The sequence below is a fragment of the Brassica rapa genome, chromosome A09 (assembly GCF_000309985.2).
Source record: "Brassica rapa cultivar Chiifu-401-42 chromosome A09, CAAS_Brap_v3.01, whole genome shotgun sequence".
Classification (NCBI taxonomy): domain Eukaryota; kingdom Viridiplantae; phylum Streptophyta; class Magnoliopsida; order Brassicales; family Brassicaceae; genus Brassica; species Brassica rapa.
Window position 1 is genome coordinate 25,752,910 of NC_024803.2, and position 23,514 is coordinate 25,776,423.

General features: G+C 36.1%; 2 protein-coding genes and 2 pseudogenes across 2 annotated transcripts; 1 reads left to right on the top strand and 3 right to left on the bottom strand.

Moving 5' to 3' along the window:
* Positions 1–9: 9 nt before the first annotated feature.
* Positions 10–1,317, bottom strand: LOC103840197 (annotated as a pseudogene).
* On the bottom strand, positions 563–7,754 carry LOC103840316 (annotated as a pseudogene).
* A 20-nt stretch (positions 7,755–7,774) lies between these two features.
* LOC103840338 (putative F-box protein At1g47390) lies at positions 7,775–8,758 on the bottom strand. The gene has a single exon (XM_033278447.1). The coding sequence runs from the start codon at positions 8,756–8,758 to the stop codon at positions 7,775–7,777; it is 984 nt and encodes a 327-aa protein (XP_033134338.1).
* A 1,862-nt stretch (positions 8,759–10,620) lies between these two features.
* LOC103840198 (cinnamoyl-CoA reductase 1) lies at positions 10,621–21,281 on the top strand. Its single transcript, XM_009116679.3, has 6 exons — positions 10,621–13,701; positions 13,867–14,036; positions 14,098–14,289; positions 14,389–14,551; positions 14,618–14,804; positions 14,898–21,281. The coding sequence occupies exons 1-6, from the start codon at positions 13,581–13,583 to the stop codon at positions 15,040–15,042; spliced, it is 978 nt and encodes a 325-aa protein (XP_009114927.1). The 5' UTR covers positions 10,621–13,580; the 3' UTR covers positions 15,043–21,281.
* Positions 21,282–23,514: the final 2,233 nt, after the last annotated feature.

Consider the following 23,514-nt stretch of genomic DNA (forward strand, 5'->3'; position numbering starts at 1 on the left):
TTCTTGTTCATTTGATATCCATATTGTACTGTTTTATAATCGTATATATATAATTTTCAATCATAGTATAATTTTACATTTAAAGAAAATATTTAAAATATTATTCAAATCTTCTACAATTTTAACTACCAATTTAATTTTAATAAAACTTAAATTAACAGCTAAAAGTTTCAACATCCAAATTCTCTACAGCTATAATTCTAAAGCCAAAACCTAAAAAGAAAGATCTTACCCATCCGTAGGAGCTTCAATCTGATCCGTTCTAAACAACAAAATCGCATGAAAGGACTTTAGTTTCCGAAACGACCAAACAAAAAACCAAAATAAAGGAAATAAAGCCACCATGAAATTCCTCCATTTCACTTTTCTATGGCACCCACTTGCAATATTGTTCTTGGTCACCCAAATATTAATCTTCTTTGTTATATGGCACTGCTGTAACAACGAAAACCGAACTCCTCTATAAACCCTAAGCACAAGAGCATCTTTACAAGCATTCTTCTCAGATGGTAGATGACAAAATATCGAGAAAGTTTCGCTAGAAAAACTGAAGCTTAAAATGACGAACGTAAGATGAGTTATGTACCCAATTCAAAGATCCATTCAATGACACAGCTCTTGTTGAGTGGAAAGCTCAAAAAAACTGAAGCTTAAAATGACGAACGTAAGATGAGTCATGACTCATGTACCCAATTCAAAGATCCATTCAACGACACAGCTCTTGTTGAGTGGAAAGAAAGACTACTATTACTACGCGGTGTTCCTTGTTTTGGTTCTTACAAAACTAGGTCTTTCCACGCATATGTGGCAAAGTCATGGATTTTCCACCCATATGTACCTGCAAACTTCAGACAATACACAAGGGTCTTATAAACAATTTTGTCAGCTCTCTTATCATTATTATCATAACCTAAAAAATTCATTCTAGGTTGGTTACATCCGGCATGGATGCGTCTGGCTTCTGGATGCGTCTGGCTTTCCTAACCACGGGTTACAAGCCACAGCTCCTTTATTCATGCCAAATAGCAAGAGCTCATTGCAATCGGCCAAGTCATTAGGTGTCTGAGATATTAAACCAGGGATATCTAAGCCACAGCTCCTCTATCTCGGGATTGAGGCTTACCGAATAAATCTTGGATTTAGTTACTAAAATAAACTGAAATGTCGACATCTTGTGGTTATTGATGAAAGTCTTGTCGCCAAAGAGAGTGTTCCATCGCTTGCACACGGTTCTGAATCGGACAAGTGGTATAGGAGGGACACGAGAGAGGATATCTTCCACCAAGAGTCCCATGGAAGCTTCTCATTGTTGGCCATTATAGGGTTCTTTTGTTTTGTTTCTCAGTCGCCGAATTTTCAGATTGACTACTCTTATAGTTTTTAGGACTTGTTACATATTCACATTTGATCCCAAATCCCAATACTCTCTCCGTTCGTGTTTACCAAGTCGTTTTATTTTTTTATTTTCATATTTACTTCATTCATAATTTTTTTCTTTATAGTAAATCTTACTTCAGTTATAATTTTTTTTGTTTTCATAAACAAAGGTGTCTTGGAAAGAAAAAAATTACCATGCCTAGGCGTTAGTTGGGTTTTAAATGGTTTTGAAATGCTCTGTTTTCTTGAGATCTTAGAAGTACTTTCACCACTAATCTTTACAATTGTGAAGGTACCTTTAAAAAAGGCAAAGAGAATCTGTCTCTGAAAGAGCTTTTGTAGACTATAAAATCACTCGTGTGAGAATATGGTGATGTTTTAATGCTAGTAAGTAGAACGTGCATGTTTCCCGAACATGTAAAAATGCTCTCCGTTTCAAAATCTCAACAAGACTAGTGCGCCGAAAGCTTATTAATCCAACAAGTAAAAGCTAACATAGTGATCACAGATCAGAGTCAAAACCACAAGAGTTAAACTGAATCCCCTAAATAGTATCTTGTTTGCTCCAAAATATTCTAATAGAAGTTGTTCAGTAAAAATAAAATCAAACAAAAAGGAAAAAAAAAATAGTAAAATTAGAACATAGAAGATGGTTTGTTAATGAACACAAAAATCCAAGTCAATTGAAGCTTCTTCAAGAAGCAAACAAAAAAGCAGAAGGTAGTGAGATTAAAGTTGTAATTTTTCTTCACCTCGAGGAACCGAGATCAAACTAGGAGTAAAGGAACAATGCAAAGGCCAAGGATCTACAAGATCTATTTTTATTTTTCTGATCAAGTTATTGTTCCCCACAACATAGATCCAAGCCCAGCCAGTTTCTTTTTTTTTGAATGAATGTTAAATTTATTCATGCAAAAACATATTTACATCATGTGCAACTGTTTATGAATCAAAGAATCAGACTCATGAAACTAAGAACAAAATTCCTAAGTTAAGGATCCACTCTAGACCCAAACCATGTTGCAAGCCCTCCTTCCATTTTTCCTCTACCTTGGAGTGAAAGCAACCAAAGCCTAACATTTTTATCTATAAGCTTTGCTAGACACTGAGCTTCTCTTTCTTGTTCCCCATGTCGTCGAGCATTGCGCTCTCTCCATATTGAGTGTACAGCTGCTTGGAAAACATATCGGACAAGGAAGTTTTTAATGGGAGTGAGCCCCGGCCTGGTGATGATCGCAACAAGTTGACTCCAGTCTGTGGTGAATCTGTTTTGTAACAATCCCTCCGCGAGAGCCTTCCAGATCTGTCTTGTGTACCTGCAGCCAAAGAAGAGATGTTCACGGGTTTCTTCGGCTACATTACACAGAATGCAGGTCGCGTTTATCCCAGTGTGCCAAAGCCGCATTTTATCACCAGTTTGTAGTCTGTTGAGCGCAGCTACCCAGACAAGGAAGGAGAACTTTGGAGTTGAATGGGTGAACCAGATGCCTTTGCTCCAGTTGCAAGCTTGGCGGCTGTGGCGAATCTGTTCCCAGGTTTTTTTTGCAGAAAATTTATTTACAAATCTGCCTTCCTGTTGCTTCCACAGAGCAATATCATCACCCTGATTCGCAGCTAACCGTAAAGCCTCTATTTCAGTCTCCACTTCATTTAAAATACTCACTCTGTGCCTTCTCCTTCTTCGCTGCCTACCAAGAACATCAGACACTAAGGCATTATCACCAATGCCTAAGTCAATCAGACCGCGGTCACCAAGAGCAACTTTGAGGCAACCGATCTTGGACCAGAGATCATACCAGAAGGAGGTATGTTTCCCATTCCCAACTTCCATCCGAAGGAACTGTGTTGCAAGTTCTCGATGCTTGAGGAGTTTTCTCCAAACCCATGAGCCAGAGGCTGTAGTATTACTTACTGACCAAAATGATCCCTTCCTGATGAGATAGCAATGAATCCAACGGACCCATAACGAAGCTTTTTCAGAGGAGATGCGCCATATTAGCTTTAAGCAGAAGACTGTGTTCATTTCTTTCAGTGGCCTTATTCCCAATCCTCCTTCACTTTTTGGCAAACATAGATCTTTCCAACAGATTTTGGCTTTTGATGTTTTGAGGTCCGGGCCTGACCAAAGAAAAGCCGAACAGAGGCTCTCGATCTCCTTCAGACAACTACTAGGCAAGGTGAAAGCTTGCATCCAGAAGTTGGCCATACTGGTAATGACGGAGTTGATGAGTTGCAATCTACCAGCATGGGAGAGAAACCTTCCGGTCCAAGACTTCATGCGCTTTCTGATCTTCTCAACAAGAGGCATGTAGTCAGCGATCGTCATGCGTTTTGTGAGCAGGGGAAGACCCAGGTAGCGAACTGGCAGACGACCAGATGCCAAAGGAAAGTTGTTGCGGATCTCTGTCTCTGCATCTGCTGAAGTACCAGCAATGTATAACGTTGACTTCTCCAGGCTGATGTTTAAACCAGATATGGCAGCAAACTCTTCAAAAACTTTGAGTACTCCTTCTATAGAACGTTTGGTCCCATCGGTGAACACCATCAGATCGTCAGCGAAACACAAGTGTGTTACCTGAATGTTCTTACACTTAGGGTGATAGCCCACTAGATTTCTCTCCGCGGCCTTGTCGAGCATGCTAGATAGGATGTTGATGCAGATAACGAATAGATAAGGAGATAAGGCACATCCTTGTCTTAGTCCTCTTTTGCTCTGGAAGTATCCCGCAAGTTCCCCATTGACCTGAACTGAGAAGGATGCTGTGCAGACACAAAGCTCCACCCAATGAACAAACTCTTCAGGTATGTTAAGCACTCGCAGGGTGTTCAATAGGAAAGGCCAATGAACAGAGTCAAAAGCCTTTGCTATGTCGATCTTCATTGCACAGCGGGGTGAGATGTCATCCTTGTGATAGTTCTTAACAATCTCCGTAGCTAGCAACAGGTTCTCCACAAGCAGCCTGTCTTTGATGAACGCCGACTGATTGTGGGAGATACACCGGGGAAGGGACCCTTTTAGACGGTTCGCAATGATTTTAGAGATCACTTTGTAGATGACATTGCAGCAGGAGATTGGCCTATAGTCTTTCATCTCAGTTGCTGTGTCTGTCTTGGGGATTAGCGCGAGAATGGTTGAGTTAAGACCCTTCGGGAGGAAGCCTTTACTGAAGAAAGACTGGACCGCAATAGTGAGATCTTTTCCTATCACACTCCAAGATGCTTTGAAGAATTCAGTGGTGAATCCATCTGGGCCAGGAGATTTGTTACTAGGCATTCGAAAGATCACATCTCGTACCTCTTCCTCTGTTACCAGTCGCGTGAGCATCGCCCTCTCATCATCAGAGCATCTAAAAGGTAGTATCTCTTGAAGCTCCGCAACTGATCTCCTCTGTATGTATGGCGGTTCATGGGAGAGAAACTTATGGAAAAATCTCTCTGCCTCATGCTTGATTTCCTCTTGCGTTGTTGCCATATGTCCAGAGGGACACTTTATCTCACGGATAGAATTCGTTGCTTCCCTGACCTTAGCAGCATTGTGAAATACCCTGTTGTTTCTGTCTCCCACGTGAAGCCAATGAAGTTTTGATCGTTGCTTGAGGAGCTTCTCTTCAATATCTGAGATTCTCTGCCATCTTTCAGCCGCTGCTTGTTCTGCACTCATATTCTCTTGACTCGGTTCTCTGAGGGTTTTCTCCTGCCTTTCACAGAGAATCAAGTAGGCTTCCTTGACTTTCTTTGATAATTCTCCCAGTTTCTCTTTGCTGAGTCTCCTAATCAGAGGCTTCAAAGCCTTGAGGGCCTTTGAGAATCTGAAAAGGGCAGAAGTAGATTGGAAAAGAGGTTGACAGTCTTTCCAATAATCTGCAACTGTGTCAAGCAGCTCAGGCATATCAGCAACTACATTAGTAAATTTGAACGGTCTCTTCTTCCCAACTGCTTGAGTTGTTAGATGGAACCGTCCCCGAAGGTGATCTGAACAGCCACCATCCTCAAAGACTCCATAAGCTTGGGTACGGTTATGGAGCCATGTCTCGTTGATTAGAATACGATCCAGTTTCTTACATATAATCCCTTCGTTACGCTTGTTGCACCACGTGAATTTCGGTCCTTGATATCCCATATCCAAGAGCCTACAGTGCTGTATAACATCTTCAAAGTCCCGCATACCTGATGTAGATACACAAGAATCTACATAGCTTGAATGTTCCTCTCCGTCAAGAATCTCATTAAAATCACCCATGAGAATCCATTCTTTGTTTTTGAAGATAGGAGAATCCTGGTGAGCTTTGATGTCTCTCCATAATTCCTTTATTTTCTCTGCCGTGTTATCAGCATAGATGAACGAGCAGAAGAACTCCTCCGCTTCCCCTTCCATTTGAACAGACACAATAATGATCTGATCAGTTTTTATTACAGGCGTTAGTCTAACCTGCGAACTCCACAAAATCCAGAGCCTTCCCCTTCTACTAAACTCATAGTTGTTCATAAAAGACCATCCTGGAAAAACAGAAGACACGATTTGCGTCGCCTTTCTCTCCTTTACTCGCGTTTCAATTAGACAGCCAAACTTGAAGTCGTTGCTCCTGATCCATTTCCTGACAACAGTGTGCTTAGAAGGTTTGTTGAATCCCCTGATGTTCCAGAAGAATCCAGTCATTGAGAAGATTTGCGAGTACTTCGCTTTCCTATGTGACTAGGAGGTTCTGAGTCCTTGCCTGAAATCTCAGGAACAACCCGGTGATTTGTCTTTGAGACTTTTGGTAGAGAAGGACGAAGAGTACTTCCCTGCATTGAGCTTCCGCCTACTTCAGTGGTTACTTCATCTTGCTTGACACTGATTGTTTCCTCTTTTCTTTCCACTGCATTTACGGTAGTCTCAACCCCCACCAGAGATGCAAAATCGATATTTTCCTCCATTTCCTGAGTCTCCCTTCCCTTGTCTACTGCATTTTTCTCCTTTCCTTGGCTCAGCAACTCTCCGTTGTCATCTATGTCATTCAGAGCTGAGTACCGCGAAGGTGTCGCTATTCTCACCTGACCATATTTGAGTGTTGCTTTCGGACTTCTACTGGCTTTCCCCGGTGTAACATTAGCCCAATCTGTGACCAATTCCCCCTCCTCTATCTCATCTTCCTTGTCCTCCATTTCCTTCTCTGTTGTTACTTTCATGTTGTTTTCCACTTCCACTGCTTTTCCAGTTTGGGCTTGGACCCTCCCTGTCTGTTGTGATTCCATCCCCTCAAGTTCTGGTATCTCTAAAGTTGGTTTTGATGCATCCTCTACTTCTTTTGAAACCTCCATTATTTGTTTTTGAGGCTCCTCTGTTGGAACCTTCTCTGTTTGTACTGAACCCTCCACAATTTGTTTTGATATCTCGACTGTGTGCTCTGGAGCCTCCACTACTTGTTTTGAGACCTCTGTGTTTCCTCTGTAGCCCTCTGCTATTATCTCTTTAACAGATTTTGTAGTCCCATCCTTCTTATTCATAATGCAGACCTTCTCAATATGTCCCCATTTCCCACACGTATGGCACCGGAGTGGCATACGAGGGTAGCTGAACTCCACCAGAAATGATTTCCCATCTTTTGTAAAGTTGATCTCTTTGGGAAAATCCTTTGCAAGATCAGCGTTTACAAACACTTTTGCTACCTTGAAGTTCGAGCATGAAGCCGTTTCTGGGTGTAGTCTGACCGGGAAGCCCACTGCGCTGGTGATGAAGCTCAGACCTTCCCAAGAGAACATGTGCATTGGAACATTTTTCAGATGAACCCAGAGTGGGATTGATTTTACCTCAGGTTTCTCTTCTAGCTCCTCTGGGATCCACTGCGTCACCACTAAAGGTACGTTGCCAATGTTCCACATCCCCCTCCGCAGAATCCTAGCCCTCATATTTGAGTTCGAAACTCGAAACTTCATCGTTGTGGTGTCAACCTCATAAACTTCTATCTTCTCCCCTTGAGACCAAATTTTGTTCACAATAGAATGAACTCTTGCAATGTGAGGTGCTGTGTCAAGGAACCTCCCAATCAAAAAATCATCCCACAGATGATTTGCGTTTTTCACTACCTCGTCTGGAATCTCCACAACAGATTTCCCCTCCAAGTTCATGATCTCCAGTTCGTATTTCTTCATAACCTTCTTCTCCTTTGCTACATCAGCCCACGATGCTGCCGCCGGAGCAACCCTTTCTTGTTTACCCAAATCCTTCTCCGAACCAATTCCGCTTCGTATAGAAACCTCCGCTCGATCCTCCTGAACCTTCTGAACCTCACCAGAGCCCCCAGTGGGCCATGGCAAGATCGGCGCCGCCGCCGAATCCATCTCCAAACCCTAGTCGCCAATCGCCTTTTTTATCGCTCAGAGCAAAACGGTGCGTTTTCCCTGTGTTAAAAACCGTTCAAGCCCAGCCAGTTTCGTCACAAGAACACACTACAAGTCTTTTATCATCGATGAAGAAACTTGGCTGCGAGTAGGATCTAGTCTGTACTAGAGTCGGTAAGTTAGGAGCTGACACTTCCATGAAATTCATCCACTCCACATCTGCACCACCCTTATTATGAATCTTGTTCTTGGTCAGCCAAATCTGAATCTTCTTTGTTAGATGGGATTGCTTTAACAACGAAAACCGATCTCCTTTGAAAGCCCCAATAACAAGAGTATCCTGATGATGATTATCTTCACAAGGTAGATCACAGAATTTGTAGAATGCTTCGATCGAAAAATCAAAGTTAATTAGGAAGAACAAGTACTTTGTCTTGTCATAAGAAGCAATCCGATACCAAGTTCCATTCAACGATAAACCACATGTGGTGTGAAATGTATTAGATCCTCCTTTCTGATGAGTACTACTATCAGATATCATGACCATAGTGTGTAGGTCCTTCCATGCATCAGACGAAAAGTCATGGGTTTTCCAAGATGTCTTGGTAGCCCAGTACTTCTTATAAGATGCAAGGGTCTTGTAACGATTATCATAATCATAACCTATGCCATAAAATTTAATGAGAGGGTGGTTACTCTCGGGCTCGATCCATCTAGTCTGTCCTAAATACGGATTCCAAACCACAGCTCCTTTACCCATGGAACATAGCAAAAGCCCTTCACAATTGATCAAATGTCTAGGTAACAGAGATTCTAAAGCGGGAATATCTAATGTTAACTCACTGACCTCTATCTTTGGATTGACTCTTACTCCATAAATCTTGGATTTGGTTGCTAAGAAGAATTGAGACGTCGTCTTGTTGTTGTTGATGAAGGCCTTGTCGTTGATAAGAGTGTTCCATTGCTTAGATACGGTTCTGAATCGGATAAGAGATTTAGGAGGGACATGAGAGAGGATTTCTACAATCAAATCGCATGGAACGTTCTCCTTGTTTGCCATAGGGGTCTTTTGCTTTTAGATTGACTACTTTACTTAAAATGTTTTCCCAATTACTAGGGTTTCAGGTCATTATTCCTTAGATATGTACATGAAAGATTCAGAGTTTGTAACATTAAATATATCCATCCATATAAGATTACTGTATAGTGTATAACCTTTTTAAACTCTTAGGTTATGAATTGTCCCTTTTTTTTTTCTGTCTAAGGCTTATTTTATTCAATATTGTCAATAAATAACATAACAGTTGAATTATCCCCTGTTTTTGTCCAACGTTTTTTTATTTAAAACGTGAAATCTAGTACTAAAAAAAGAAAAATATACATCGATAGTTTTAAGTTGAAAGAATGAGGACACTGAAATAAAATACACTTTAAAAGTCATAAATATCAGCTATTTCTACCTTCAAAAGATTATACCTCTCTTCTCTGATTCTTTTACAGGCAAAGCCAAACAAAGTGATTGGGATTAGGGGCGGATCCACCACATTGATGGATGTGCGTGACCCCTGTTCCACACCCGGTTCGAGATCTCATCCCAAGCGTAATAAAGCCCAGATCAAGTATTATCGAAGCCCAAGAAGGAACGATAGACCCACGTAGATATCAAAGCCCACCCGGGCTGAGAGAATTTCACCGCCGAACTCGGTGAGTCGAAGTAAAACGTAAAGAAATCAAAGGCAATAAAGACTACATAAAAACATTTTATCCACGCGAGGATCGCTGTTACGAACTTACGATCCATCTCCAAAGATCTATAAAAGAAAGAGGAAAAGCCAAGACAAGGCCATCCAAGTCTCTCGATCGCTAAACTATATTCGTAAAACATTCATACTCTCTTGTCCTTAGGTTCCCTATGTATTCATAGTTTATTATTGATCTCATTAACAATAAAACATACATTTTCCATATTTAATCATAGCTCATGTTTTTCTTTTTAGATAACTCCTTACATAAGTCAACTAAAACACAAACACAAACCCTTACTCTCTAGTTTGTGGACTAGAAGCAGTAACCCCATAAAAAAATGGAAGTACCTCCACTGAAGACAGTGATACCACTCAAATTACCCTAAAGAGTGTTACTCTCATCAAAAAAGGTTCAGATGTAGTACTTAGGGATCGAATCCACAGAGACTCTAGGATTACTCAACAGACTTAAATAATTAGAAATGAATATAGACTAAAAGATTTTAATAGTTTTAAAAGCAATAAATGATAAATCGAAAACAATAGTGATTCAATAGATTGAATTGAAGTGGTTTCAAGATTGGGAAAGTGGCTAGATCCAGGTAATTCTCAGGTGTAAAATGTATGCACTTAGTTTAGACTAAAGGGTTCAATGGTTCTTGAACTAAGCGTTGATTTAACCGGATAGGTTCTCTTCACTAGATCTCGGATCTCAACTGTCGTATTTTGATCTCGAGAACGTGTCGATCGATGTGACTTTATGTACATCGACCGAAACACCTTTGTAACGATCGACCGACAGAACGATAGTTGCGTCGATCGACGGTTATTCTAGTGAGCTTTGCGAACGGGTTTAACCTGTTCTCTAACCTTCTCAGACCAACTGTCGTTGCGCCTGAGTCAGTTAGATCACGCAAATGGGTTCAGGTATTGAGGAGAAATGGTTAGTCGGACTCAATTAATCCTAGGATCTAAAATGAAGGTGATCAATCTCAATTTTAGCATTAAGTTCATAAGCAATGAAAGAACAATCAAAACACCTTTTTAACAGCCATATTAGCAGTACATATTTTCAACCATGGTGAGAAACCTAAATCTAACAATTGGTTTACTCAAACATATTCATGAGAGACAAAGTCATGATGGTGTGAAATAAACTCAAATGAAACATAGAACACAAATAGATAGAATAATAGAAATAAAGGAGTTCAAGATCTTCTCTGTTTTGCAGTCTCAGATCTATCTCTCCAATCCTAAGCTCTCCTAATGGTAGCCAAAATGCTCTTTTTCCAAACTAGGTCTTTTGCAAGTGTCTGCCTAGAAATGATACAAAACCCTAGTACATATAGCCTAACAGGCGGCAAGGGACTTAAGTTGTAAATAATAGATTTTCTGGGAAATGAAATTTTTTAGTTTGCGATTTCATCTGTGTGACTGCGTATCGATCGATGCACAAGACTGTATGTCGATCGATAATAAGTGATTAAGATCGACCGATGTTGCTCTTCAAGCGTCGATCGATTTTCCTTGCGTAAAAGCATTCCAAAATGTCCCAAAAGTATCATTTTCTTCAATCAGGTGAATAGACATGTATTTGCTTTGAAAAGACTCTAAAACATGATTAATACATCTTAAAACCTTTATATACCATGTATAAAAGCGGGTGAAAATCATGGTATATCAGACAGCCATGTTACCGCAACTCATAGACGTTAACGAAGAGGTTAAACGACAAGGGTCATACAGTAGAAGAGCTGCGGGAGCATTGTTAAGAATGCAAAAATACCGAAGAAAAATTACACGATTTACAACAAGAACGTACGGCACATGAATTCTCCTATGCTTTTTTCGTTTTTAATTTCCTCTTATTTCAGCTCACTGACACAGGCGAAATCCACTATCCAAGCCGAATCAAAACTATAAACTTAATTAATATTTGATTTGATTTGAGTTCTGAGCTGTAAATATACTCTCAATCGATTTTTATTGTCATCTATTAGATTTATGTTAGATTGACAAGAGATTACACGGAGCTGGCAAAGGTATACAACTTTTTCGAAGCCATAAGCAGGTGAGGTAAGAGTAATCTCCCAGAGACAAACTTTATAAACAAACATTTAAAAGAACAACTAAACAAAACTAAAAGAAGGAGATAAATTTTTTGGCCGAAGAAGACAACTGGCCATCTATGTTGGCCGAATTTGATGAGTTCCACCTCATTCGTTCTATGTTTACGTTTTTCTCTAAATCTTTTATTCCCTGTTCTCTTAACTTCTGAGTTGACCGACTTGCAAAAGGAGCTCGGACTCGAGGATTCTCTTTTTCCCATGTAAACTCTCAGCTTCCAAGATAGATGGCTCCTGAGGCCATTCTCTCGGTAGCTTCTTAATAAGATATGGAGCTTTCGATGTCAAAAAAAAAAAAAAACTAAATGAAGGAGACAAGGTTACAAATAGGTACATTAGAGGACCATGATAATCTGCAACAAGTGTGGAGCTTAACAGCGCCGGAAAAAGAGATGAACGAGAAAGCGATTCACGACTAAATTATTGGAGTTGGAAGAAGATCTCTTAGAACGGTGACACACTGGAACCAGGAACAGACCACAGCACATTCATCAACACAAACAAGACGCCACAAGAGAAAAACATCTTCAATCCGGGCAGCCAAAGAAGACGTTATAAACTAACTACTCAAAGACAGCATGCAATTGAGACACAGATCCAATGTCCCTTACCAAGTAATCTGGAGAACCCGTTGATTTCAAACCAAGGGACATCACAACTTCGCAACACTGCAGCTTCACCCATTAAAGAACATTAAAATAAACGCTGAAGTCAAACGACGAGGCCTTACCCAAAGAACGTCGGAGATAAGAAACAGGATGCCTTAGATAAAAACAGCAACTCCACAAACCAGAGCAGAACAGCACTGCCCATGAACACGAGCAATGCCATTTTCCAAACAGCCGAAGGACTAACCAAACATTAGCGTGCTGAAGAACCTTACACTTCTTCAATAGATACAACCATAGAAACAGAGGATTTCTATCAAACCTTGAGAGAAGTTTGGCTGAGACACAATAAGGAAGTGCTTGAACCAGGAAAATCAGCTACATCAACCAAGGATGAAGCAAAACAACTTCTAGAATCCACAGATGACTCAAGAACACAAAACCATCTAACGATCCTCACAGAGTTATCGAAGGTAAATTCGAATACCTTATGTGAAGCCACACAAGATCACACCAGAACATGCTACCTTGTTGCAGAACCAAACTTATATCGGGAGGTGATGGATTTAGACCAAAGAAAGAAGCTAAGACCACTACCTGAATCTGAGGTGATATGACACAGAAGCTGGGGAAGAGGATCATGATGTAGTGAGAGGTGAGATTGAGGCTGGTGTGAGCATAGGAAGATGGCTGTTTCTGGCTGCTGCACCTATTTCAAGTCTGGTGGGGGGTTGTGTTCGCAATGTGGCTAAGCAACCCACAGAGGAGGAATATAGTATTCTCTCATAGCCAAAAGGGGAACAAGACCAGAAGATGGTTGCCATTTTTCTGACATCTGATGACCATGCAAGTTCCAGGTGTGTTATTCCAGAATGTGTATTATTATTACAGATCTTACAAGATGCTTGAGTTTTTTTTTTCTGTTTCCATCTCTTGGATATTGACTTGTGTTGTGTTCACATGTTAGTTTAATGGAAGCTTAACCAAAGTTGTGTTGTGTGTTGCAAGTAGTTTTTATATCAATCTTATCTTTGGTTACCTTGTATCGCCTCTTTTGATTATTTTGATGAACTTTAACAAGTGGTTCTTACATCGTAGCTCTGAACATGTAAATTTGTCCGTTGAATAGTGTTCTTTATGATATTTTTATAATTTTAATGTTAAAAGAATATGGATTTTTTGTTGTTGTTTTTAACGAAATAGTTTATTATGAATAAATGTAGGGACATGATGATTAAAAGGAGTCTCACACACTTGGCCGGAACAATCCCATGGAAAACTCTAACGAACTCTCCCAAAAATGGCGCGCTTAAAACCGAACAAACAAAGCAGAAAAGGTAAGAAAATTCTGTTTTGAACATTTCAAAACACACAGAAAAAGAGAGAGAAGATCTGTAAGAAGAATGAGCAGCGAGGAAGAGAAGACGGTGTGTGTGACAGGAGCTTCAGGTTACATCGCTTCATGGATCGTCAAGCTTCTCCTTCTTCGTGGCTACACCGTTAAAGCCTCTGTTCGTGATCCAAGTCTGTCTCTTTTCTCTATTTAATATCATTCCAAAAAAAACAACGGATCTTATAGTTTTCTTAGGTTTAGATAGAAGATTTAATTTTGTGAAATGATTAGAGATCTTTAGATCTAATACTTTTTAGATAATTCAAGATTTTATAGATTGGTTATGTATGATGCAGATGATCCAAGGAAAACAGAGCATCTGCTTGCATTAGAAGGTGCAGAGGAAAGACTTCAATTGTTCAAAGCAAACTTGTTAGAAGAAGGCTCTTTCGATTCAGCCATTGATGGCTGCCAAGGTGTTTTCCACACCGCCTCACCATTCTATCACGACGTCAAAGATCCTCAGGTGTGTGTGTGTCTTTCTCTCTGTCTTATTTGCATTATTCTCTGAGATATGTTTTTTGCAGGCTGAGTTACTAGATCCAGCGGTGAAAGGAACAATCAATGTTCTAAGCACTTGCTTGAAGACTCCTTCTGTTAAGAGAGTCGTCTTAACCTCATCAATAGCAGCTGTTGCTTTCAATGGCATGCCTCGAACACCCGATACCATAGTTGATGAGTCATGGTTCGCTGATCCTGAATATTGCAGAGCTGCCAAGGTAAATAAATAAAAAATAACTTAGGGTTGCGTGATCACCAAGCTATCACTCTGTTTTTTTTTTTTTGGCTGAAACACGCTGTGTTTGCTTTTGTAAAAGCTATGGTATGTACTGTCCAAGACATTAGCTGAAAACGCAGCGTGGAAGTTCGCGAAAGAGAACGATATGCAGTTGGTTTCGATAAACGCAGCAATGGTGATTGGTCCTCTTTTACAGCCAACACTCAACACTAGTGCTGCTGCAGTATTGAGCTTGATCAAAGGTAGAGAAAAAGCATATGTTTGATTCAGACATTTACTAAGCTTGAACATTGGTTTAACGTCCTCAGGAGCACAGACGTTTCCTAATGCGACATTTGGGTGGGTTAACGTTAAAGATGTAGCAAACGCTCATATTCAAGCGTTTGAGAATCCAGATGCTAATGGAAGATACTGTTTAGTGGAGAGAGTTGCTCATTACTCTGAAGTTGTTAACATTTTACATGATCTTTACCCTGATTTTCAACTCCCTGAGAAGTAAGTCTTTCTTTTAATGTCAGAAACAGAGCAACTCTGTTTTTTCTTTATAGAAAAAACGAGATCTTTGTAAAGAATATTTTAAAATTTCAGGTGTGCAGATGAAAAGATATTTATTCCAACCTACAAAGTGTCTAAAGAGAAAGCAGAGTCTCTTGGGGTTGAGTTTGTGCCATTGGAGGTTAGCATAAAGGAGACTGTTGAGAGTTTGCAAGACAAAGGGTTTATCAGATTCTGAGTTTCAAGCCAGAACAAGACTTGGATGTGTTTGTGTTTCTTTTTTTTTCTATTTGGTGTTGTTATTTTTTTCCTTAAATTTAAATCTGAGTGCATGTTGCATATTGACATTTTGAAAGTTTGTTGTTGCACCATTTGGGACTGATGGAATAAACTATTTTGTTCTCATTGGAATTTGTATTTGCAGCTAATTGCCTAACAAGTGATGAGTCTATCTATGTCAGCCAGTGATATATGCTCATTATTATCACCTTTGTTCTATGTACAAATGTTTTCACTATGAGGAATAAGTAACAACAATAAGATAGTGTCTTCTGAGATTTAAGTTTTACTCAACCAATAATATGATTTTTGTGTGTGTTTGCAGTGTTTTATGAAACAAAATAAAAATAAAAGGAGGATAATCATTAGAGGATCCGGTTGCTATCATCTTTCATCTTGATTCCTCCGACCATGTTTTCTGCTCATTTTCTCACACAATCCTTAATTTTTTCCTGCATATTCCAATACATTTTCAATATTCAAGAAACTGAAACTACTCTTCTAGATTTCTATACTAATGTACAACTGCTTGCCCTCTTGATCATCTCTTACCTTTGAGGTGAATTTGACAGTTGTTGTCCAGCATTTCCTTTAATTCCCTTGGATATATATCCACAATTATGGAAGGTAATAGTTCACTTTTATGTAGCATACTAATACTTTTAGTTACCAGTTTGTTCCCATTTATTAAGCTTTACTATCCAAGTCCTAGGAGTAGCCTCTGTTGCCAGAACCTGATCTGTCCAAATTGGAAACTTCTTGTCCTTTTTGTCTCCATGGTTCTTCCCAAGCTCATCAATGGTGTCTCTGAGAGATTTTTCAGCACCATATGGATGAACAAAGACACCACCAGGATGCTAGTGGTGTTTTTTTGACAAAATAGATCATATTATCATTCGCTAATTAGTCTCTCACTCTGTTGGATATAGTTAGATTTGATGATAAAGAGAGAAACAAGGGTTATCTATACTCACACATGAAGCTTTGAGACTTGCTACGTATGCCTCACAGTTCTCAACTCCCCCTCTTCGATCTCCATCTCCCATAGAACAAGAAAAAATTGACAAATCAGACCCGGGTTGACATCCTCCTCCTTGCACTCTAAGAAGTCATAAACATCTCTTGGAGAACGATTTGGACCAAGCTTAAAATGACAGATTTGGACCAAGCTTAAAATGACCAATAACTTTTAAATGCCACCAGCACACCTCTCACTCGCGTGGATTATCTTTGCATTGTTCTCTTGAGTCTTGAGAGTTGCTTACCTGTGATTAACAAGAGAAGATTTTAAAACATGAAAAGAATAAAACAAACACAGAGATTCAGATGGTGAAAACTAACTATAACACCATAAACATTAAGAGTAAATAGCTCTGTGTCCTTTCCAGAGTTACCGCAGACAAGAATTTTCACAGGAAGCTTCCCTTCAGCCTTGAGTTTGTTCAGAAGATAAGCAAGAGCTTGTCCTTTTCCTCCACCTTTTGGTAAAACATCTAAAGATTTTGATATCCAACTGAAAAACAAGACACCATCATGTAACATGTTGTAAAAGTAAACGGACAAGATTAAACGATGGTACGTACTCCACGTTTCTCCAACCGTTGGTATAGCTCCTTGGTCACTTCTTGAGCCTTACTCTTGTCAATGCAAAATCTAACCTTGTTTGGTCTCTGATCACATCTCTCTGCATCAAGTGATTCCACTTTGGTCACTTAACATGGAGTATTTAACTATATATACATAGTGGTTATACAGTCTTTGTTTGTGTTAAGGAGAGAAAGTAACCTGAAGAGTCAACTCAGAGAAATTTCTGGTTTCTTCTTCAACGATTCCTCGGTTCCAATTTTTGATTCATGATTTCAACTCAACTATCATCTGTAACCATGGAGTTTCCATAAGCTATCTCAGTTCCTACTGATGAAATGATAATAACATCAGGAGTTAATAGTGGTCTCTTTTTCCTCAGCTTCTTGTACAAGGCTAGTGTTATTTCTGTTGGGAAAACAAGAAGACAGTCGTGGCGAAAAACATCTTCACATAATGAACTAAACCTCAATAAAGAGAAATTCTCAAGATCATTATGATGATCAACCTTCACGAACACATCAAAATACACATCAAAAATCAAGATTTAGAGCAAAAAAGAAGTTTGTTAATCGGCGTTTTATACCTTGGCGCAAGCCTCATTTTTCTTTGAAATATCCGAAAGTAACCCCATGAGAACAAGCTCCATTCCACTCAAAAAATATTGTAGGAACATTATAAGATGAAAGCGTATAAGATCTTTGTTAACTGTGGCAGTAGCTACCTCTAACGGAACTCAAAATACCAGAAAAATGATTGACTGCTAGATCATGAACATCCTGCAAAGAAGCTGTCCGAATTCTTTTTTTTTTTTTTTAGGAAAAAAATTTCAGCTACACAAAATTTTAGGGGATATATTGAATTAAGGGTTTGAGGAGATTTGAGATTATAATCTATAGTTGATTTGGTAAGATATTTTCTATAAATTTCAGAATTGTTTACTTGATTTGAAATGACATCCCTTATATATTAAAATAGGAACATTATTAAGAATAAACCTTGTCTTCATGTGTGATTTACAAGAGTGTCATTTACACGTGGCAGTTCTACAATCACTCTCAGCCCTTTTATCTAATAAGGATTAGTTTACTAGATTAATTACATGAATTACCATTGATCATATTAATTAGTTTCGAATATATTGTATACAATTGTATGTTACAAATCATTTATGGTATATTCATATATTTGCTAATAAATTACGTTTCACAATATAACAATTGTTTTCTTCAAATTTTAAATATATTTGCATTATAAATTCCAAATATACTAAGTTATGTATATAAAATTTTCATATTAAGAATAATATATATCATCAAAAAGATAGTCAAACAACTTTTAAATGTTCGCAAAGTATACATTTTTATTATGTCCATGTATTTACGATTTTGATTATAGTTTTAATTTTATCAATACACATGTTGTATATAATCAACATTTCAAATAGTTTTTAAATTACAATAGTTTTATATGGGTACATGTTAGATAATATTTTATATGAATATATGAATAAGAAATCAATAATGAATGGAAACTAATATTAAAAAAACATTTTTAAACATTTTTAATAATCAATATTTCAAATATTCCATAAAAAAAATCAATTTCAACATGGATGATTGGAAAGTGAATATTTGAAATTGTAATCACTAATTCTAATCACACATTTAACTTTGTAAATAGGAAATCATCATAAATGGTAATAGATAAATTATGAGTCAATTTAAAAATTTGAAATGATTAAGTTTATGGTCAAATATCATGATTAATATATTGTTTCATATTTTTTTCCTTGCATATAATACTTTCCAAAAATTAAAATTTGGAAAGGAGAAATCAAAAATTTTATGATTGAATTATGCTGAAAATATATTCATTTCACCAAAATAAAATGCGTTTAAACATCATATTTTGTGTATATATATCATACTAAGCTAAAGCTTAGGCATCACATGAACAATGTGTGTTAAACCACTTAGTTAAAGAGCTCGATATATTAACATTAGTTTAATTATTTACTTTTAACATGGATAGCTTACTTCATTTGAAAGTCAGTATTTTTTTTATCCATTTACTCCATACAAAGGATTTCAAATTGTCATTTCATAATTTATTTTATATTAATATTTACTTATTCTTATTGATTTACTTGCATGATAAAATATTTCAATTAAACAAAACAAATATACAAGTTAAAAAAAAAACAGAATTTGTATTGACATACTAAATTTCGTTTAAACCCATATTTTATAACATGTAATATTTCTTCCTATAACTTTAATATCAACATATTTAAAGTGATTATATTTTTAAATCTATTCACCCTGCGCAAGGCGCAGGTTATCACCTAGTTATTGTTAAAAAACATTTTGCTTAGGGAGTTATCGCATTAGGGCATCTCCAACCCTACTTCATTTTTGACTCCAAACTCAATTATGGAATAAAATTTTCTCCAACCTCACTTCATATTCAACTCCAAAATGGAGTAATAGCTAGGGTTACTCTATTTATGGAGTAATCTTACCCATTACTCCATTTTGGAGTTGAACTTTTTATATTTATAAAATGGTCCTTTTAATTTTTAATGTTTTTATTTCATACTTAAAATAATATAATAACATAAAAAAATATAATATTCCGTAAAAGATTACTTTATAGTTTACAGAAAATATACATAAACTCATAAAAGTCAAAACTAAGAATAAATAATATAAAATAAATATAATACATTATAAATAAGTAATTTAATAATTAATTCGGTAAATTATTTTCGAAACTACCAGGTGAAGTATTATTCAAACGGAATAGATGAGTTTTTTAATCTTGTGGGTCAAAATTTTGATTGATAACATTTGTATTTGTTGAACTTGATATATACACAAACAAACAATAGGACCCAATACATAATTCAAATTACAAAACAAAACTTTGTTTTTTCTTTATGTTCTTTTAATGCATAAAAATATTTTTGAATTAGAAAAATTGCATATGATAAAATCTGCACGAATTGAAATTGGAAGATAATCTCTCGTTGTATTTTTAGTGATAAATATTTAATTTAAATAAAATATATTATTATAGAAATTTTGTAAACATAAAATAGTTGGGTTAATTGTTAATTTTTTATAAGTTGAAGGTACTAATAACAATTATTAACTAAATGAAAACAGAATCCTTTTGTTTGAAGTAAAAAATGGAGTAATACATTGGAGTAAAATTCAACTCCATTTTAGAGTTACACCATTTTAGAGTAAAATTTGAAGTAATACATTGGAGATGCTCTTAGCCTACTCACGTCACCTCTCGGCAGTCTGCACTAATCTTTCTTAGTTGTTTTGGCTTTTGTTTTGTCACCAGTTTTATACATATCCCATACATTGTGCTCGAGGTTTTTTTGATGCAGATAATGAATTTTTTTGGCATCATCATTTGTGTTTTTTCTTTATATCTGATCATTGCCGAGTAAAATTGAGAACTTGACTGCAGTATATTATTGATCAGTTTTGCAAGTGGTATGATCAGTTCATGGCTTGCCTATGGATTTATTGTTCTTCAGTTTTGTTTTCAGATATTATTGACGATTAAGCTTTTTGATATGTACTTGAGACTGCGAGCCAAGTGCCAAACCCGAGGAGAAAAAAACTGACATTCCTTTTGCCAGTTATTATTTTCTTTGTGACCACTAAAGAGTTGTCACTGAAAATAATCTAGAAATAGGAGAAACTAAACAAAGGTGAAGATAAGTGTGTCATAGAACTGCAGCAAGTTTATCTTTCGTGATTTATGCTGTTAAAAGTATTTTAAACCAATTTGCTAGATATAAAACTTAGAAGTAGTGTACGTAGACGAAACACAATGTAATCAAGATTCAATAGGAATAGGAAGTGACTTTTGTGATTTATGCTGCTAAAAGTATTTTGGTAGCAATCTTTCTCCAAACACCTTCTCTTTCACCTTATCTTCATCTTTTTTCAGCCGTCATTTGGTACTTTTAACTGCTCATCATACACGTCTATTTGACCCTTGGTTTAAACCACATCGTAACTCTTGTTGGACCTGATTTTTTGTTTTCTGGGCTAACTCATCCCAGTATAAAGACGGCAGAAACGAGAACGATCCAGAACTTGATAGATGATTTTACGATTTGCATTCACAACTAGATTGCAGTCTTGGTAGATAATTTCTCTATCCATTTTCAGAAGGTTTCTTACGATCGTCTTCTTCCACTCTCCGTCAGCATAACTCCAGCCTCCTGATGTAAAAAATAGAATAACATGTTGTAAGAAAAAAAGTAACTTTTTGTCAAAAAAAAAAAGAAAAAAAGTAACTATGGATAATAGTTGATGTATTTTAATGGATTTAGGAATACAAATTAAACCTATTGTTATTGATTCAATGATTTTAAAATTTACATTAAAATCATAGTTAATGATTTAATGATTTATAAATTCTAATTCAAATCAAGAGTTAATTGTTTAATGATTTATAAATTCTAATTCAAATCAGGTTTTATTCAATCAAACATATTTACTAATGAATTTGATTCATAACAGATTTGAATGAATTTGTAAAGATTTATTTGTTAAAAATATAAAGATTCAAATCCGAGAAAACCTCCCATATTTTGTAAATACTAATTAAAATTCATATATTAGATTATAAAATTTGTATCTTTTACTCAAATTTGTAAATACTATATAGATTTCTAAATCAAATAAAATATATAAACTAATAACACTTCCTAAAAATATGAGTCTCATGCCCATTTAAAAGCTCATATTTAGAAAAATATACAAATAAAGCGAAAATATTAGAAAAGTAGCATAACAACTTATACACCTTTTTTATGACCGGGTTAATATGGCAGATCAGACTCCAACCAACTAATTTTTTGAAAGCATGTCACCGGCACTAGACAGATCTTCTTGCTAAAATGAGATTAAATACCACTATATCTAGATCCGCGCAACAGCTCGTGTTTTTGTTTTCATTTATTTTTATATAAATATTTTGTTTTTAATTCTAAATTGGTATATATTATAATATATATGTGTCTCGATTTTTAAAACATAATAAGTTTACAGTATATTTTTTCATTGAATAGATTGTTTCAAACTTTCACATGTATTTGTATCTTCTTCTATATATATATATATATTTGGATTATTACTTCATTATTAAAATTGTAACTATATATATAAATATTAGTAAAATATTGTTTTATTGTCATATTCAAAGATATTGTAACATTTCACAAATTTAGAAAGTTTTTTAAAAATTAAACTTTTCGCTTCATAGATTTATATTATCAAATAAATAATTAAACATTTGTTTTATTGTCATATTCAAAGATATTGTAACATTTCACAAATTTAGAAAGTTTTTTAAAAATTAAACTTTTTGTTTCATAGATTTATATTATCAAATAAATAATTAAACATTTAGTTTTTGTTTAATTTTTAAAATAAATATATAGTTTAAAATTTGTTTTCATTGGTTTAAGATAGTAAAGATTAATCATTGTTAGATAATATGATTTTTGTTATTTAAAAAAAATCTTAATAATTTTAAAAGTTAGCATCGACAAATAATTAGATATTTAACATATGCAGGTATAGTATTATAACATTAAATTATATCTATTTAATTTGTACTATCTACAAATCCAATGGATCATCTATTGTTTAAATCCAATTATTGATAGCCCAATAAAAGTTTCTGGTAGACCCAAAATTTAAATGATAAGATTAGAGATTAAATTAACATCATTTTCTAGTAATAGGTCTATTAGGTCCATTTTTTTAAAAAATCACACATGAATCAAAGTTGTGACTTCTGTTTTAATATATAAGATGTTACTTGGCCACACAAGCAGATAAATCTGAGATAGTAAGTTTCAAACCTAGGGTGTTTAGCACCTTTCCAAATTTGCCTTACCACTTGACCATGCTTAATACACATTTTTGTACATCCAAATTTATAGTAGATTAACTAGCCTAAGAAAATTAACCGAGAACCAAAACCTGAACCAGAAAGAACCAGAAAATGAGGACGTTGCGTACTTTGAGAGAATGTGAATCGTAACATCCCAGTTTGTTGTATATAAAAATGCTTAATTAAGAGAATTGATTTGGCTACCTATGTCACTAAAGTACGCTTACCTTTTTCGTCACACATCCGTTTAGAACTCCAGGGTTAAGCATGCTTGAGCTAGAGTAGTGGAAGGATGGGTGACCTACCGGAAAGTGATTCCCGATACCGTGTGAGTTAGGTCAAAGCACAGGGAAAGGTCATGTTGTAATTGCAAGATCAGTAAACAATGATTTCGAGCCTTCGGAAAAAATTAACGCACTGTCCGTCGGACGGGATGGGATCCACGAGATGAATGAACCAGCAAGGGTGGTCCATTAGATGTGGGCGGTCGTGCCGTTACATATTTAGCTGAAATTAGGAGACACTCAATGATCCAAAATTTTCTCTAGATACATCCTCAAGATGATAGTCAATAAAAAGAAGTTCATTCTTGAAAAAGAAACAAGTTAAATAGTTTATTTTTGTTGCACTTTTAGGGATAGGCATTCGGGTATCTATTCGGTTTCGGTTCATATTTATTTTAATTTTGGATTTTTGGATTTAAAGATTTTAGCCTCATTCGGGTATTTAAAATTTTGGTTCGGTTTGGATTCAGATAACCCGTATAAATTATTTAAAAAAATTAAAATTCATATATGCTTTAAATTTTTCAAAATGTAAAAATAAAAATAATATATAACATATAAATTTTAATAATATATACCAAAACACCTAAACTTCACATAAAAATTGTTAGGTTGAATCTTTGGATGAA

Excerpts from the sequence above, each read along its gene's own strand:
- LOC103840198 (XM_009116679.3), top strand. The coding sequence starts at position 13,581 with ATGAGCAGCGAGGAAGAGAAGACGGTGTGTGTGACAGGAGCTTCAGGT. Across the intron at positions 14,037-14,097 it reads ACGACGTCAAAGATCCTCAG|GCTGAGTTACTAGATCCAGC; the intron begins GTGTGTGTGTGT and ends TGTTTTTTGCAG. Across the intron at positions 14,290-14,388 it reads AATATTGCAGAGCTGCCAAG|CTATGGTATGTACTGTCCAA; the intron begins GTAAATAAATAA and ends CTTTTGTAAAAG.
- LOC103840338 (XM_033278447.1), bottom strand. The coding sequence starts at position 8,758 with ATGGCAAACAAGGAGAACGTTCCATGCGATTTGATTGTAGAAATCCTC.